This window comes from Melozone crissalis, unplaced genomic scaffold (assembly GCF_028551555.1).
Source record: "Melozone crissalis strain CALT ecotype California unplaced genomic scaffold, PUWL_Pcris_2 ptg000033l_1, whole genome shotgun sequence".
NCBI classification, from domain to species: domain Eukaryota; kingdom Metazoa; phylum Chordata; class Aves; order Passeriformes; family Passerellidae; genus Melozone; species Melozone crissalis.
In genome coordinates, this window is record NW_026535811.1 from 2,964,076 (window position 1) to 2,981,130 (window position 17,055).

A 17,055-nucleotide genomic window follows, 5' to 3' on the forward strand; every position below is an offset into this window, starting at 1 on the left:
GTAGAAAATAAAAAGATTACACAGCTATTTATATTTATTTTACCTGCTGTTGGTTTTGCTTATTGCTTTGTTTTAATTTGACAAAATTCCTGTGAGCTTAAATTCAACTTAACCTGCTCTTAAGGCAGCACCTGTTTTACAACTTTTTGAAGAAGGAGCCTGAAGAGATGTTTAAAATAAACCTGTAAAAAGCACAGAGTATGTAACGACCACTTAGGTAACCACAGTGTATCTGTACCAGTCAGTTGATGCCTCCACAACGGGAATGTGATTTTGACCCAAGATTTTCTCTCTTGGGGTAGAGAAACAAAGCCTAATGATCACATTTGAATAATTCAGAATTTGTTAACTAAACCAGCTGCAAACAGAGCTTCTGTTTCAGACCTGATTTGTCTTTGATTGGATCTCCGCTGCACTTTCAGAGAACACCATTTGAAATTCATCAGTCTCTGCTTTCAGCATCACCAGCATCACCACCAGTCCTACCAATTCCAAAATTTCATCTCAAATTGGAACCATTTGATCCCCTTCACCCTCAGTTAAGGCTGCAGGTGGCCCTGTTTACATTCCTTTATTTTGCTCTGCTCTACAATCCTCTTCACTCTCAGCCTCCTTTAAACTAAAATGTACACTTTATTGTAGGACTGTCCATGTTTCCCTGTGCCCAAGTCCATTTGTTTTTGGAGGAGCACTCCAGTTCATAATCTGCAGTGCTGAAGGGATCACTAACCCATGTAACTCCAGACTAGAATGAGAAGCAGCTAATTTTTCCTATATATTATATGTAAAATTTATTATATGTAAAATAAGTCTGATCTAGCTACACAAGGTTACTAACAGATTCTTTTGTTCCAAAATACAGCAGAGACTTCTACTCATATGGAAATGGACAATGTTCCATTTTATAAGTATTCATGAACACTGATTAGAGTTCCCAAAGGCATATATATGCTCTTTATCATTCTAAAAGCAGAGTTTCAGCTTCCCTGCACTATATCCCTTCCCTATCCCCATTTCAGCTACTTAACTCGCATAAAAATCAGATTTAACCTGACATATTTAGTTTCTAGCAACAGAAGCTGTGAGAAAAGCTACAACCCAGAATTTAGTAACAGAGGTGGCTGTGAATGGGCTTGCCCCTTGAGCACAGCCTGGCAGGCAGGAAGTAATTATGTGAAACTGGTAATTAAGAAAGAAAAAAAAAAATAGAAAAGATAAGAGTAGCAGGCCTGGATATTGACAGCTATACAACTACTTTAATCCATAAAGTTAAGCAGCAGCTTATTTCTTACATTTCACTAGCGTTTCAAAATTTATCCGCTCCCAGCAAAATTAGCAAAGGAGCTGAACTCACCTCTGTAGTAGAAGAGACACAGATCTGAGAGCACAAACCAGCGCTTCTTCCACAGCTTCATCCCAGTGCTGTCCTGCAGGAATCACAGGGGCCAGGTCAGAAAACACACATGGGGACAGCTCTGGCTCCCAGCACAAACCAGGCACTGCACAGCTGCTGGAACCCTGGATACTGACAATTTCAGACTTTCTGGGCTGCCAGGCACTGACCCCCAAAAGAACACTGCATTGACCTGAGAAGGCTTCCAAAATGGAATGAGAAAACTGGGATTGTGGGTGTGGAGTTTGAACAGAAGTGTGTGATATCACAGGTTTTAGAATAAGTAATGAGGTTTAGGTTTTAGAATGTAGTAATATACATAAAGCAAGGTGGAGGTTTTAGGGTGGTGGTCGGTGCTTCTTCTTCCCCTTTTTCTCCATGGGTTTGGGTGGTTCTGTGCAATTGGATAAAGAAGTCCCGACTGCAGGCACGGGTGGTTGGGTTAAAAGTGAAAATATTTGAGGTATCATTTCTTAATTGGGCAGTTTATCCTTAAAAGGCCTTGTAAGAAAGAGATGGGGCTCCATTTTTAGTTTGTGAGAGTGAAGTGCTGTAGAACTCAGGGTTTGTGAGACTGTGACAGAGATAAGAACTAATAAACATCTGAGTCCCAACAAGAAATACGATCTCGCGATTTAATCCTGACCTTGGCAAAAAGAAGATAGAAACTCGACACACAACTGTGCTGTGTGTGCTGCCAGCTCAATTTCTTGGTTGTTTTAAGTATTTGACTTCTCATCCTGAGCAGTCACTACAAACAGAGGCTGTGACCCAGGAATCCTGAGGTGAAGAGGGAATCATGGAATTGTTGGGGTTGGAAAAGGCCCTTTAGCGCATCGAGTCCAGCTGATACCAGCAATGCCAGGTCCACCACTAAACCAGGTCCCCAAGTGCCACAATAACACATCTAGTTACACCTTCAGGGTTGGTGACCTGACCACTTCCCTGGGCAGCCAGTTCCAGTGCCTGACAATCCTTTTTTTTTCCCCAATATCCAACCAAGAACTTAAGGTTGTTTCCTTTCGTCTTGTCACCTGAGAGAAGAGACCAGCCCCCACTTCACTACAGTCTCCTCTTTGGCAGCTGTAGAGAGTAGGGAGGGCCTCTCTGAGCCTCCTTTTCTCCAGGCATGCTGGAGATTACAATCTACAGTTTAACTAATTTTAAAAACTCCAAAACCTACACTTTTCTTCTTTTAAAGAGCAAGATAACACTTCACGTACATCCTCTTTTGTTTTATGTAGGAACTCTCTGCTGAACTTTGTTTTCTATTACCACTCATATATCTAGAGCAAATTTATTTCCCAAATAAAGTTTATTTCCTACAGCAATTTAATTTTCTTTTATGCTTATAACCAATTCACACCACAAAACTCAGAATGAAAGACTGCCACCACTGCTGCAGTGTAAATAAGCCAGAGCACTGCAGCACACACATCCTGGCAGAATCAGATTTAATAAATATGTTAATCTGTTCCAAGAAGAGGAGTATGTGTGAATTAGCAATATTCTTGTAGTAAATAGGTTTTGTGACAATGAAGAAGAGGGATTCTCTAATGAAAAACTGTGAGGTGGGTTTGTTTTTGGGGTAGTTCGCCAGCCCAAGAAAAGTCAGGATAATTTTTAGCCTTTATTTCAAACTCTGCTCTTTCTGGGGTGGGGGAAATGAATTGAAAGAAAAAGAAAGAATAAACCAAGCATTAGCTAGGAAACATTATTCAGAAAAAGTATGTCCACTGTAAATATCTTCCAAAAAATGAGTTGGCTCTAGATTTAAAAATGACAGAAGAGGATCACTACATGTACTGAGACAGCATACCCTGAATTTAACAAAAATTGCCACTCTCTGTGATTACATAAATGTTATTTTCCTATCAGAAAGAAACCTGCACAAGCTTTCACTGTACATTTCTGAAGATCATATCAGTTGACAAAATTGACTAAATTGGCTCTCAATGACTACTCCAACATGGAAATACACAGTAGCACCTTTTCTAACAAATATCAATCAAACATCACAGCATTTAAGTTGTTTCCTACATAAACCATCTCCAGCCCTGAGGTGGATTAAGCACTTAGAGGTAAAACTTTTTATGGTCAAATACTGTCACAAGTTGCCAGAGAGGCTGTGGTGCAGTCTTCATCTGTGAGGAGATTCAAAGCCCAGCAGGACAAAGTCCTGCCCAAGACACTCAAGAACATGGTGTGATTCTGGGGTGTCCTGTGCAGGGCCAGGAGTTGGGCTCGATGATCCTGATGGATCCAGGATTCTATGACCCTGCCCATGATATTCCATGCTCCTATGACCCTGCCCATGATATTCCATGATTCCATGACCCTACCCTTGACTTCCCATGATTCTATGACCCTGCCCATGATTTTACATGATTCTATGACCCTGCTCTAGCTGAGCCTGGCTAATTGTGTTAGATCATCATGAGGTCCCTTCCAATCAAGACAGCTGTGTAATTCTGTGCCCCAGAAAACAGCAACAAAATCACCTTTGTCAGAATTTTTTCACTCTCAGCATTCACATTTCAGAATTCTCTTCACTCTCAAGAGTGGAGGCCACAGGATTGTCTAAACCTTGGAAAATCTTCCACTAAACAGACACTTCTAGATCTTATTATCTGAGCAGTTTTTAAAAACTGACTCATCACCAGAGCTCAGATCTATGCAGGTCATTCCAGTCTATCTGAGTAGGCACATTAAATGACAATGTAGATCAAAATGACATACACACATTTGTCTCAGCTGAGTTTAAATTAATGAGTTCTCAAGGGTTTCTTGGTGGATTTTAAAAACAGATTTGTAATATTAACCAGAAGAGCAAATTTACAGCAGGCTAGAACACTGCCCTAATATTAAAGAGCACATACTTCAGATTAATTCACATTCCAAGGGAAAACCTAAAATAATCTCTTTTTTTTAAACACGATTATCTTTGAATTAAGGAAATGGACATACCTATGTGAAATATATGAAGAAATGGCTCCACTTCGTATTTTTTGTTGAAAATATAACTTTTAGAAAAAAGAAAAGGATGCATAGTCCAACAAAAGAAACTTTAAAACCCCCAATATTCTGGGTCATACACCTTTCGTCCCATCATCTCTACACCCCTGAAATTAAATCAGCTATTTACTACCAACATCTGCTCAGATTTTTAGAGAGAATCATATATATAATCTACCAATGTTCTTTACTTGTTGATGTCCTTATCTGTATCAGATATTCAGTAAGGAGTTAATGAATTGAAGACCACAGTTTATAGCCTCATTCTGCTATTGCTATCATTGTATTTTTTAGAAGTGGTTGTCTACTGTACCACACAATAGAGGAGAAAAAAAAAAAAAGAAGGGGGTGAGGAGGGTCTGAGTACCTGTTTGTAGAGCCAGCCTCTTCTGACAACTGGTGCATTAGGATTTCTCTTTATGGAGTTGGATCTCTTCCCAAAATTATGAACCTTCTTTGAAGATCGTGATGTCTAAATTGAATTGAACATGTTATAGAAACCATGACATCAATAACTGTACGAAAATCAAAATGCTTTGCTTTTCTCTAAGATGTTTATCTTGTATGTGCTCCTCTGGGGGACTGCAGAACACAAACTCCATTCTTTTTTTAGATAAATAATTACTACAATGGTTCTGCTGGTTTCAGCATTTCTTTCTTTTCTTCTGCAGAGAATATAAAGATAAATCCCAAGACAAGTACCAAAAGATGTTTTGGGTTTTTTTCAAACAAGAAAAAACCCAAATTACAAATATCTGACCTTCTTCCAAGGTAGGTAGAATGCCTACTGAGCTGTAGGAAAAGAAGTAAACTCACAGAACTATTATTAATCATGAAAAACTACATCACCTGGGCAACAAATCCCACTCTTTGCTGCTTCCAACACTGAACTAACATGAAGACTTGTTCAGATTCCAACAAGATATAATTCCCCCTTTCCTAAAATAATTTTTTTTGTGATCCTTCTTTGTTCTCTGATCTCTTGGTTGGTTTGAATATTATTTTACTTGCGTGCACTAAAGTCTACATAGAAACCTTTACATGGAACTCCAGAGCTCACATCGGCTGTTGCTTATACTTTTTATAATTCTGCAATGATCATCTATGATTAAGAGAAGTAAGAAAAATAAAGCATTTTAGATTTCTTCTAAATCCTTCTACTTGGATAAACACAAGAAATTGGAAAAGGCACAAAGAAACCTGCAGTGCTTTGCCAATTCACACTTCATTCTTCTCAGCCTACATTTAGAGAGTTTGCTCTGCAACTAAAGGAGCCGAACACTTACTTGTGTTTTAAATCCTCTAAGAATTCAGACACCATGAGACACAGCAAAGTACATTCCTGTGCAGAAGAAGTCAAGTCCAAATAAGTTTTTAAAGCTGCATTTCAAATCCACCATTTGGATTGAGACAATATGATAATCCTAAATTTCAGCTTCCCTCTCTCTGCTACTGGGACTAATAATGAGGTTATGCAAAATTCCTAAAGGAGGAAAGCTTGACAACCACTCAGGTTTTGTTGCAAATGAGATGTGGGGTTTCTCCATGGAAATTCTCTCAACACTCATCACAGAACTAAGCTGGGTTTTACTCATGCTTCAGAGAGAATCCCACAGTAGCTGAAAAATCATAAATTGAGAACTTGATTTAAAATTACGTGCAGCTTTTGTCAATGATGCCATTAACTGAAAAATACAACACTGCTTGGCAAAAAAACACAACATTACAAAAGCTATATATGCCTGCCTAGAGTCTATAACACAAAGTAAATATATTTCTTTGTTGCAAGAATCATGAGGGAATATAAAAACAGAGTGCTTTTAATTTCCCTTGGAGATACAGAAATTTGACTCAGTTCTGAAAAGCAAGACTGAGCAAGCAACTGAAAACCTAATTAAGAATAAAAGTAAAAAACTTCTACATTTTATTCTGAAAAATTCTATCAGTGCAAAATGGACAAAGATCTCTAAGAAGCCAAGAGGATTATGACAGCTAGCTGTGAAAAAGGAATACATAACAAAGAACATATAAAAATGCAGTCATAAAGTGAACTACTCTCTGTTAACCTGTGTGACTGCTGCATTGGCATATCACACAAAAGCTGTGCTAACACTTTGATCAGAAATAATTTCTGACACTCACACCTACTCTAATATTAGCTACTAAAGGTTCAGAACCCCTCAAGAGTGCTCCAGAATTCCTACACTTGTAAAAATAGCTAATGCATTGAGGATGCTTCTGAAGACAAGCAAGCACTCATGTCAAGCCTAACAAATTCAGATAATTTAGGCAGCTGTCTCTAAGGTAGGCCTGATAAAAACCCATATTGACTCCAATTTCACTGAGCTAACAGCAGATTTTAATGGGTTACATCCTACCAACTGTGAATACAAACTTCCTTCAATTTAATGCAGCATCACAAGTGCTTTCTAATTTTAGTTAATCCACAGAACACTTTAGATGACTTGTAATTAGCTTGCCACACGCTGCATAAAGAGAATAACTTCCCAACAAACTCTGAACCTTAAGACAATGAGTATTTTGGGACACTGAAACACTGCAGGTGAGTATATAAACTAATTATGGGTTCTCAGACTTTACTCCTCCTCTTGTTATGCCTGAGATCTCTGGCCATCCCATGGTCTCTCATATGTAACTAATTATCTCAAAAAGCAGAATCACACCTGGTACCATCTGATCCATTCCAAGGCACAGCAACTCAAATGCCTCCAAAATCAGATCCTGTGGAAAGAGCCCTGCACAAACCCAGTGCTGAGAAAGAAGCCAGGTGTCCAGCCAGTGATGTTCACTGGTTTCCAAAAGTGAAAAAACAAACACCCAGCAGGGTTTTGAACTTTGGATAACAGACCAGTGAGCATCTGGGGTTGCACATTTCAGCACCCTGAAAGTGGCTTTTCTCTCTGCTTAGCTGGTAGGAAAACACAAGGTCTATGTGAGGCTTCTTTCCCATTTTCAGAACTAGCAAAAAGTCATTAATTAACATTAAATTTATGTGAGGCTTCTTTCCCATTTCCAGAACTAGCAAAAAGTCATTAATTAACATTAAATTTATTGCATGTAAATTAAAAAAACCTAGGTTGAGAACCTTGCAAATAAGGCAATTCTCTGCATGTAAACTCAGAGAGCACAGATCTGTATCTTTGTTACTTTTAACTTGTGTTTAAAAATGTTTCCAGTGTTCAAGGCTTCCAATATTGTCCAAACCACAAAACAACAGGATGCTGCTTTCTGGATTTTGTAGGCAATTTTGGTGCCTTCCAATGCTGCAGTTTTCCATGAGCTGAATGGGTTTCTGCCTCAGCATTTGAGCTTGAACCAGAAGGTTGCTTTTGAAGCAAACCTCCCCATCATTCACTCTTAGTGTGCTTTAGTTTGCATAATAAAGTAAACTGGATTCCATTTAGGACTAAAATATAGAGATGCACAAAGAGCACTACTGGGCTGGTCTGAAAATAAATCATAAAATACAGTGCAGCTGTATTTTATCATCCAGCTCTGAGCACCAGGAATACCCTTCACAGCCCTCCTGTTCACTGGGCTGTTTGCTAATGGATTTTAATAATAAATAATAATAATCCTAATTTCTGTTAATCAGAAGTTTCCAGCTAACCCCGATCAGAGCAGAGCTGAACGGCTACACCTACGCTGGCCATTCAAAGCTGGACTGCACTGAAATATCTATAAACAAACTGATTACTATTTGTGAGCACTGAGAAACATCCCAGCTGTACTGGAGTCACCAGGAGCTGTCCTGGGCTAAAATTCCACACCACGTTTTGTGAGAAAAATGTCTTCACCTTATTCTGCTGATAATCAGGACAGCAATGAAGAGCAAAAGATCTGAACTGTGGAGGGTGTCTGGAAATGTGATTGACTTTACACATTAAAAAGCAATTTATGACACATAATCCTGTTTGTCTAGGTAGTGATTTTAACAGCAGGGAGAAAAATAAGATTAAAAAAAAAAAAGACAACTACAAAAACAATTTCTTGATGCCACAGAGAGATGAAAATAAATACTTCTGTAGCAATCTGAAGCCTGTGGGTTTTCACAGCCAGGGGTCTGTGCTAGTGCCTTCATGTCTGGAAATACACTCCAAGCTACAGGAAAGAAGCAGCACTTAACAGAGCTGTAATTTGTTATTTGGCCCTCCTCATGTATACAGTGGGAAAGGAAGATTAGAATTAGGACTTGTACTGGGCAGGAACTGATTTGGCCTCACCTCATATTAGCCTCTGGTCAGCAACAGCAATAGACTCCAGAGAGTCTGACAGAAAATAGAAACTTCTCCAAGTTTCCTGTCTATCAGGGATCAATTAACATTAACGGAAGGAAGAATTTTCTCCTATACCCCTTAACTGTCTGAAACTTCAGTTGTACCCCAATTTTTTTCCCATTCCTCATTACATTCCAGTATCAGGTGTGGTCATGAGTTATCTCTGGAAACAAAAACCACCTTAAAAAATTGGTCTGGCAACTACATGAAGCATCCTTCTGCTCTGTAACTAATTCTCTGTAACTTCCCTCACCAACATTTTTATTCCTGTTTAGTTGTGCTACAATGCACAGTACTACTATTATATTAATATAATACTGCATATATATGTATATTATGCATACAAAATTATATATATAATATATATATATTTTACATTATATTATATATATACACTATATATACATATTTATATACACACACTATATACAATACTACAAACTACATATTATAGTCAGAAGTTAAGAATTTCAGGCTTTACTTTTTGAAGACATGAGTAAAAACACAGAAGAAAATCAGTTTTGTAACCAGGTACAACCCACGGGCTTTATCTACAGTCATCTTTAGGCAGGATTCAACTCATTATCCTTGAATAGCTGTCAGAAAAGGCAGATTGATATTAGCTGTGGTTCTACTTTCCCAGCATTCACCTCCCCAAAAACAACAGTTTTTAAATGGTGTTGGACTAATTCAGACAAATGCACCTCTGAAAACTGATATAAAGTAATTACATATGCAGCCACCATAATCACATTAATATTTTAAGTGCATTTAAATAACTAGAGCAGGAGGAATGAGAAATAGAACAATCTATTTTTTTCAAAATGTTATTTTCACAGGAAACTAAAGTGTCATTAATCAATGAAAGCAGAAGAAATCACATTAACTGGGCCAGAGAAATCTCAATTTCCTTCTTGAAGACTATGAAACAAACACTAAGCTAATGGGCATTTTCAACTTCTCTTCTGAAAGAGAAGTGTAAAAATGTCATACACATGCTCCTAAATTGTAATGAATTTTGCATATTTGACCTGAGATTGCTTCCCAAAAAATGAATTTTGACAGAACTAGCTATGTAATTATTGCATTCTACATCACTGTTATGACTCTAACAAGAAATTACCTGGGGTTTTTTGCTTGCTTGGTTGTTTTAAGACTTAGCTGATTTTGAGTTTGTTTTTTTACTGCTGTTGTTTGGGGGTTTTCTAGTTAGTTGTATTTTAAACTGTGTTTCCTGCATGGACTTAAACATGATCATATGAAAGTTGAGATGGATTTTGTTACTGTTTATAATACATCTGTGACTCTCTATTTTTCCCCCCAGCAACATTAATAGATTAAAGACACTTTTCTGATTAAATAGCAGTTTTCTAACATAGGTCAAGGACTCTGCCTGTCTCATAAGATATTTAAAACAACAAAAAAGTTTCCAAAATGCACTGGAAGGAACCTTGCAATGTTTCTTAGCACATGGCAAGTCAATTATTTCAATCCAAGTTTCTGACATTAAGGAATTTGTTCAGTTAGAACACATTCTAAAGTTTACTTTTTCCTTGCAGGCTGGATTAATTTACTGAAAAAGCACTTCTCAGGGTTAGCATTTTCAATGACTACCTAAAGCACAGGGTTTTCTCCTTGTTTAACTGTTAACTACTGGCTAGAAGAGATGACAGCTCTTGTCTGTCATAACTGATCAAAGCTGTTTTCTTGGTCTCCTAGAAAACTTAAGGCACCTCTTGTTTTTGCAGCAAGTGCACTTCTCTCTCAGGAAAGCTGAAAATGAAAAAAATGCACACAATAGGCTCATCAGCTTTATCCAATAAACCTAGAAGTTGGTAAGAACATCTGGGCATTTACCTTAACCTCCTGAGAAACTGGGTGAATGGAGAAGTAAAACATAAATTAAAGTGATCCTGGGATTCTCCCAACCATTTAGCAGGAATTTTTCTAGGAAGCCAGGACTTCTGCTTCTGGCCCAATGTCACCTGCTGTTTAGCACAGGGTCACCTCTCACCTCACTCACAACTACTTCCTGCACAAAATCCCAACTCTCTCTGTTTTACCTGGACACATCCAGGCAATTGTTTGTGATGGAGCAATTTCTGCAGCAGCGCTGGCCCAGGTGCCTCATCAGTCACTCAGGGTTTTGCTGTTCCCACAGATCAGAAAGGTCAGTTTAAGTCACAAGATCTGAGATACCTGATAAAAATTACAGCTACAGTGACAATTTGTTTGAGTTTCCAAATCAAACCTGGAAGAAGTTGAGTGCCCTAAAAAATATGTAAGGGTTGTTTCTCTTTTTCAGTGGAATGCTAACACATAGCACTGTCTAGCACCTTGTGGAATAACTAGATAATTTTAATTCTAATTTATTTGGACATAAAGACTTACTCTGCCCACGGGGCTCATTGGATGAGCAGCATAATCTGATGCCAGATTATAGTTAGTTGCTTCACATATCATGCTTACAGGTCGCTCCTTCTTTTCTTCAGATGACATTGCTGCAGCAGTCCTGAAAATAGAATATGTAATAGCACTGGAACATGCTGTGTGTGCAGACTGCTAATAAAAAGCACCCCTAGATGTAGCTTTGTACAGCCTGTGTCCTACTTTTCCAATTTGAAAGCAATTCATACTTCATTGCAGAGTTACCTGCGCTGTGTTTTAAACTCCAACCTGTTGTAGATGAATTTTAAGATGTTGCTTAAAACCAGAATTTCTCTCTTAGCGCCAGCCAGGTGTTGGTGGGAGGGAAAAAGACAGGTATGAGTGTGAGATGGAAATGGGAAGAAATGCTCTCCAAGGGCCCGCTCTGGCTTTGCCCCCCTTTCACACTGGTGAAATTTGGCCAGTTCTGGTGGTTTGCACTGCAGCCACCATGTAATGTGTTACAGCAATGGTGGTGGGGAGGACACCCAGAAACCCAACAAAATCCTGAGCTCAGGCATGAGCTCCTTGCAGACCTCCTGTATTGCTCTACAAAACTAATGCAAGGACAGCAAATCTGAGTTATTACCAATGATTCAGAAGGTGCCCCAAATGGCCAAGGAAATAATCAATTGAGGAGAAACTATCAGCTAAAACACTATAGATTAACAGCTTGTGGTTGTCCCTAAGTGATTGTAAAATATAGCCCTTTCTGGAAGTTTATTTGCTTGTTATATAATATCTAGGCTGTTTACTTAAATTACAGAACAATTAAAGTGATAAGAGGAAATTCATGCAGTGCATAAATGTGATGCATTTGTATCATACAACTAATCTGAGCTATGTTTTCTATCTTAACAATTAGTATAAAATATTTATCATTGCTTTCAAGTGATTTAAACAAGTACAACTGTCTATATGTTGGTCTGACTTGGAAAAAATAAATATTGTCACTAGTAATCACTGAATCTTACTTCATTATTAATGGGCTTTAAAGCCTGTGTTTTATAGAGTGAAACAGAAGGCACTTACTGCTCATTCACAACAAAAATACAGTTGTCCTGTGAAGGCTGTCCTGTCACTGGATGTTTGCAGGTCACTTTTCGTTCATTATGACTGTGAAAGAGAGAGAAAGAAAAGTATTAGGCAATAAGTTTTGATTTTCCAGCTCAGTTATGTAAATCCAGTACATCAAATGTATCAGTTCAGTGAAAACAATTAGGACTATTTCATTATGGCATATAACAACGTAAGTGTACACAGTCACAAATGCATATATATATATATATGTGTGTGTGTGTATATATATACATACACACACAAACAAAAAAAAAGGATGAGAACTAGTATTGAAGAATCTTCACTGGCACTGGGTTGGCAACCATTCTGAACTATAAAAACAATAAAAGTGGTTTTAGTTCATATATGAACATAGATAATTCACTTCAGCTATGACTTTATGTATTCATTAATAGGGTTTCAGCTGGTTAGAGATAAGGTGAAGATGAGACATATATAACTACTCTGTAAAGATAAAACCCTACTGTAAAAGCAACTGTCTTCATCCTCAGGATGTGAAGACACTAGTTTCAAATGTCCAATATTACAGATAAATGCCCAGTGACTGGAAAGAGTGAGGGGTTGTAATCACAGTTCTACTTTTGCAGACCTGACTTTTTAATTCAGGTTGCTGCTCAGAAGTGTCTTCCAGAGGCTGGGAGGCTGAGCTTCATCCCCAGCAGCACAAAAATGCTCCCCTTGCATTATCTCATTCCCCTGAACTGGAGATCCTGATAAATCAGAGCAGCTCCTACAGCTTGGAAGAAACTGCCCAAATTCAACAACTACCAGCTGCTGCCACACAGGAAGGAAATGCCTGGGCTTGAGTCCTCCAGCTTTGAAGGGAAGAAGAGAAAGGCAGGGCTGGGTCTGGGTTAAGCTCAAGCAGGACAAGGAACTGCTGGGGAAGGTTTGGCACAGGGCTGTGGGGATGACGAGGGGACTGCAGCATCTCTCCTGGGAGGAAAGGCTGGGAAAGCTGGGCCTGTTTAGCCTGGGGAAAAGATGATTGACAGGGATCTTATCAGCGCACCCACATGTCTGAAGGGTGAGTGACAAGAGCCCAGTGCCAGGGCAGGGGCACAAACTGAAACACAGCCAGCTCCACCTGAATGTGAGCCAAAAGCACTGAGCACTGGAACAGCTGCCCAGCGAGGCTGGGGAAGCTCCTCTGGGGAGATTCAAACCTGCCTGGCCACCACCTGTGTCTCCTGCTCCAGGTGAGCCTGCCTGGGCAGAAGGGTTGGACTAGAAGATCTCCAGAGTAACTTCATCCTTAACACCTACTTCTTTTCCACCTTTTCATTTAACTATCTGAACTTTCAAGCACTCTGAAGCACATCTCATCTCATGAATGTCACACTTTCCATCCCTCCTGCTTCATAAAAACAACCTGAATTAAGAAGACTATCTTAATATTCTCCCCTTTTAAACTAAAATTCTTTGGATCATAACAATTTGCAATTATACAGCATTATGAATTAAAAGTTGCCTCCAAACAAAAGCATATAAAAAAATCTACATTACTTTCATGGTGAATGAATGGAAAAGCCTTCACAGAGTGCAAGATTAGAAAGACAGCCCAATTCTTTGCATTTCCTCTACTGGGATTTTAGAAACCTACTAATGCCTAAATGGAGAGACCATGTTACAGAGCTTAATGATGAGCTGGCAATTGCCAGTGCTTTATCTTTGTTCTGAGTTCAGCAGATTTCTAAGTTTAGCCCCTGAAGGAGCTGTTGTTGCAGAAATGGATCAATTACAACGAGGAGACAGGAAAGAGGACAGTCTGTGCCATTCCCAAATGCCCTGGTCATACAATGCCTCTCAAGGAAATCAGCCCAGATTAAAGAGAATTCAGGTTCAAAACATCCCTGAGCAAGTATCCAGGTTTCTTTGGTTTTGTTTTTTTTTCTTTTGTGAGTCCTATTTTCTTCCTTTCCAAAACCTTTTTTCCCCCCACTGACATTTCAAACACTCTCACACCAAAGTGAAAAAAAACCCCAAACCAACAAACTATGGAGATGAGCTGTCCAAAACACTTTGCCAAAACATTGCCTTCTTGTTCTCATTAAACCTTGACAGGTGACTGTCAGCTGCATCCATAAATGTGGAAATAAGTGGATCAGGACTTCTGCTCAGGGACCAGAAATGCTCAGGTCCACCCAAGAGGAGGCACATCCCATGTTTTGTGTGAGTGCACATCACTGGTGATACAGAAGAGGCAACACCCAAGGACTGCAGTGGGGAAATCACACAAAACCAGGAGGGAAAGGAGGGAGAGGGCAGAAAATCAGAGAGGAGAGCAGAGGAAGCAATACTCAAGAACATTTTGCTTCAGATTTGAGTCACATATCAAGTTAGCATTCCAAAAGCACCAAAAAATCCTTGAACAAAACAGTTTTCCCCACTAGTCACACAGATGTTGAGATGTAGCTGAGATTAGATAAAAAAGGCAGAAAACATATCACAGACATGAGCCATGCTCCTGAAGATTGTACAGCACTTTCTTGTAGACCTGAATAGTCACTTCCTTCTAAAAGAGTAAAGCAAAGGGAAAACAGGATTTTTCCCCCTTCAAGGCAAAGGGAAAACAGGCTTTTTTTTCTCTTCAGCTTAAACACAAGTGAAATCTCATGGGTGAACACTGGAAATTCAGCTTGTGCAACATGGAGTGATGACTGTAAATATGTCTAACTGCATGAACAGATTTTAAATACTTCCATTTGAAAACTTTTTCATTACTCATCTAATTACTGCATTTTTGGCAGTAATTTACCTGGTATTTTGACAAGGCCCCTCAAAATACTTGTGCAAGGTGTAGTGAAGCTTGATAATTATTGTCATAACCCTCCCACATAACAGTAGGTTAAGGCATTTGTTTCAAACTCTATCTTGCAGAGCACAGAGACTTTGATTCCAACCAAGCTACAGTTTGATATTCACAGTCTTCAATATCCAATTTAGACACTTGTTCAGTTACCCATAAATTTCTGACTACACACACACTTAGAATTTCATTTATTATACTACAATAATCTATACATCATCAACAAATCTCAGGGGAAATAAAGCAAAAACCCAATTTATTTATTGAGGACTCTAATTTCAACTTTATACCAAATCCAATGTGTAATTCAGAGTTTCAACCTTGCATATTTATGTGTATGCACTTTATTATGTGGAAAGAGAGTGATTCACTTTGACACAGCCAGTGTGTTACTATTCACTTATGCAGAGGTACATCCTCCTCCTTCTCCTTCCAGTTTTTCCCATGTTTTGAGAACACAGGACAACCACACACAAAAGTCTTTTGCACTTTTTCTGAAGGCCTTAACTGACCCTTACTATTTTAGGATCTGTATTAATGGCATGCTAAACACTAGAGACAGGAAAAAATTCCCTGTGTATTTCATTGCTATTCATGAACATATTCTGCAGACTTGTATGTGGCAAAAACTATTATTCATTAATATTTGCTACTGGAATGTGCTGGGCTCCAGAAATCTACACTAAGATGACATGAGAGAAGCAATTCAATGCAAAATAAAGCATAATTCTTGCATGTATCATGATAATATTCTGTGCTTGATTCCAGCTGGGGTTTTATACCTGCCATGAAAGAATCAAAACCAAACTAAAGCAAACCAACCATAAATGTGAAAACAAGCAACCCTAACCACACCAAAATAGCCTCACCTGGGTAGAAATTCAATTTTTAGATATCTCAGTGCAAGACAACTGGTACCAACCTAACAGCACCAACTTGACCCCTTTTCCCCAGAATTTTCAAACTTTCCAATCCTTTCCTCTGAAAGCTGCAAGCTTTGGCATCATTTATAAGGTAGCTTAGTTCTGGCACATGGACAAACCCCCAGAGCAAAAGGATTTGTCCTGTTCAGGTTAGAAATGACAGCAACCTTGGATTTGACTCACATTATTTGCCTTCTTATCTACTCTCTCTCTCCTTTCCATCCTTTGAGACTCTTAATGTCTTTAGAAGAGAGGATTATTTTACTTATTTTCTAGACATGGTCAAAAAAACCCTTTGTTGTGCAGTTTTAATTACTCACTAAATGTACAGTCAACAGCAATCTTTTTGTTGGTTTAATGTGATCCAAAGACTACTGGGAAAAAAAAGAAGCCCTCAAATATATCATTCAGAGATATTATTCTATTTGTGAGCAGCAACTAAGCACATCATTCCAGGTGCAGAGCTTGCCAACACAAGTCCTACACAAGCAAGTTTTTTGTTTTCTATCTTGTGTTTTCAGGGCTGCTGACCCAAAATGCTGCGCACCTATGTTTTGTTCTAACACACGATACAAAAGTCAGCCAAATCAAAACTCTGATCAGTTTTGCTATTTTGAAGTCACTATCATCTTTGTCAGTATATTGAAAAGGAAATTAACTCAGATAAATGCAGCTGGAATGGAAAAAGGAGATATGTAATCCTTGTTGTACAGTTAAAATGAAGGGTTAGACCATTTTTCCTCTGGAACAAAACCATTCACTCCAAAGTGGCAACAAAGATCAAAGGACCAGGGTGGAAACAGTTGGTTTGGGGTCTCTCCATTGAATGATTTGGTTGAACTCCCCGTCCTCTTGAAAAAAAAAGAGCTGGGCCAGAACTCCCAAAGACACATCTGGTTTTCTCCCACTCAAATTAAAGCTAGATGCCACTTCAAAGCTTCTCTCATGGCCTTTCTTTGCAGCCTTTATTTATGTGTTCCTCAGTGCTAAGGCCTTCTCATTTGCTTATTGTCAATGTAGCCATCAAAGCAAAGGCTGAATACAACAAAATCACAAACCAGGACACAGCTTTTAAGAGGCCTCCACATCCTTAATTTAGAAACACTGTTC

At 38.7% G+C, this 17,055-nt stretch overlaps 1 protein-coding gene across 12 annotated transcripts in view; it reads right to left on the bottom strand.

Annotated features, from left to right (window-relative positions):
- Positions 1-17,055, bottom strand: part of PLEKHA5 (pleckstrin homology domain containing A5) — a 156,935-nt gene that overhangs the window by 53,571 nt on the left and 86,309 nt on the right. For all 12 annotated transcript variants that reach the window (XM_054282230.1, XM_054282226.1, XM_054282229.1 and 9 more), the window contains 4 exons: positions 12,166-12,249; positions 11,098-11,218; positions 4,776-4,880; positions 1,355-1,427 (listed from right to left, as the gene is read on the bottom strand). In XM_054282230.1, the coding sequence (XP_054138205.1) occupies positions 1,355-1,427; positions 4,776-4,880; positions 11,098-11,218; positions 12,166-12,249 (383 nt within the window). The remainder of the gene's footprint in view (positions 1-1,354; positions 1,428-4,775; positions 4,881-11,097; positions 11,219-12,165; positions 12,250-17,055) is intronic.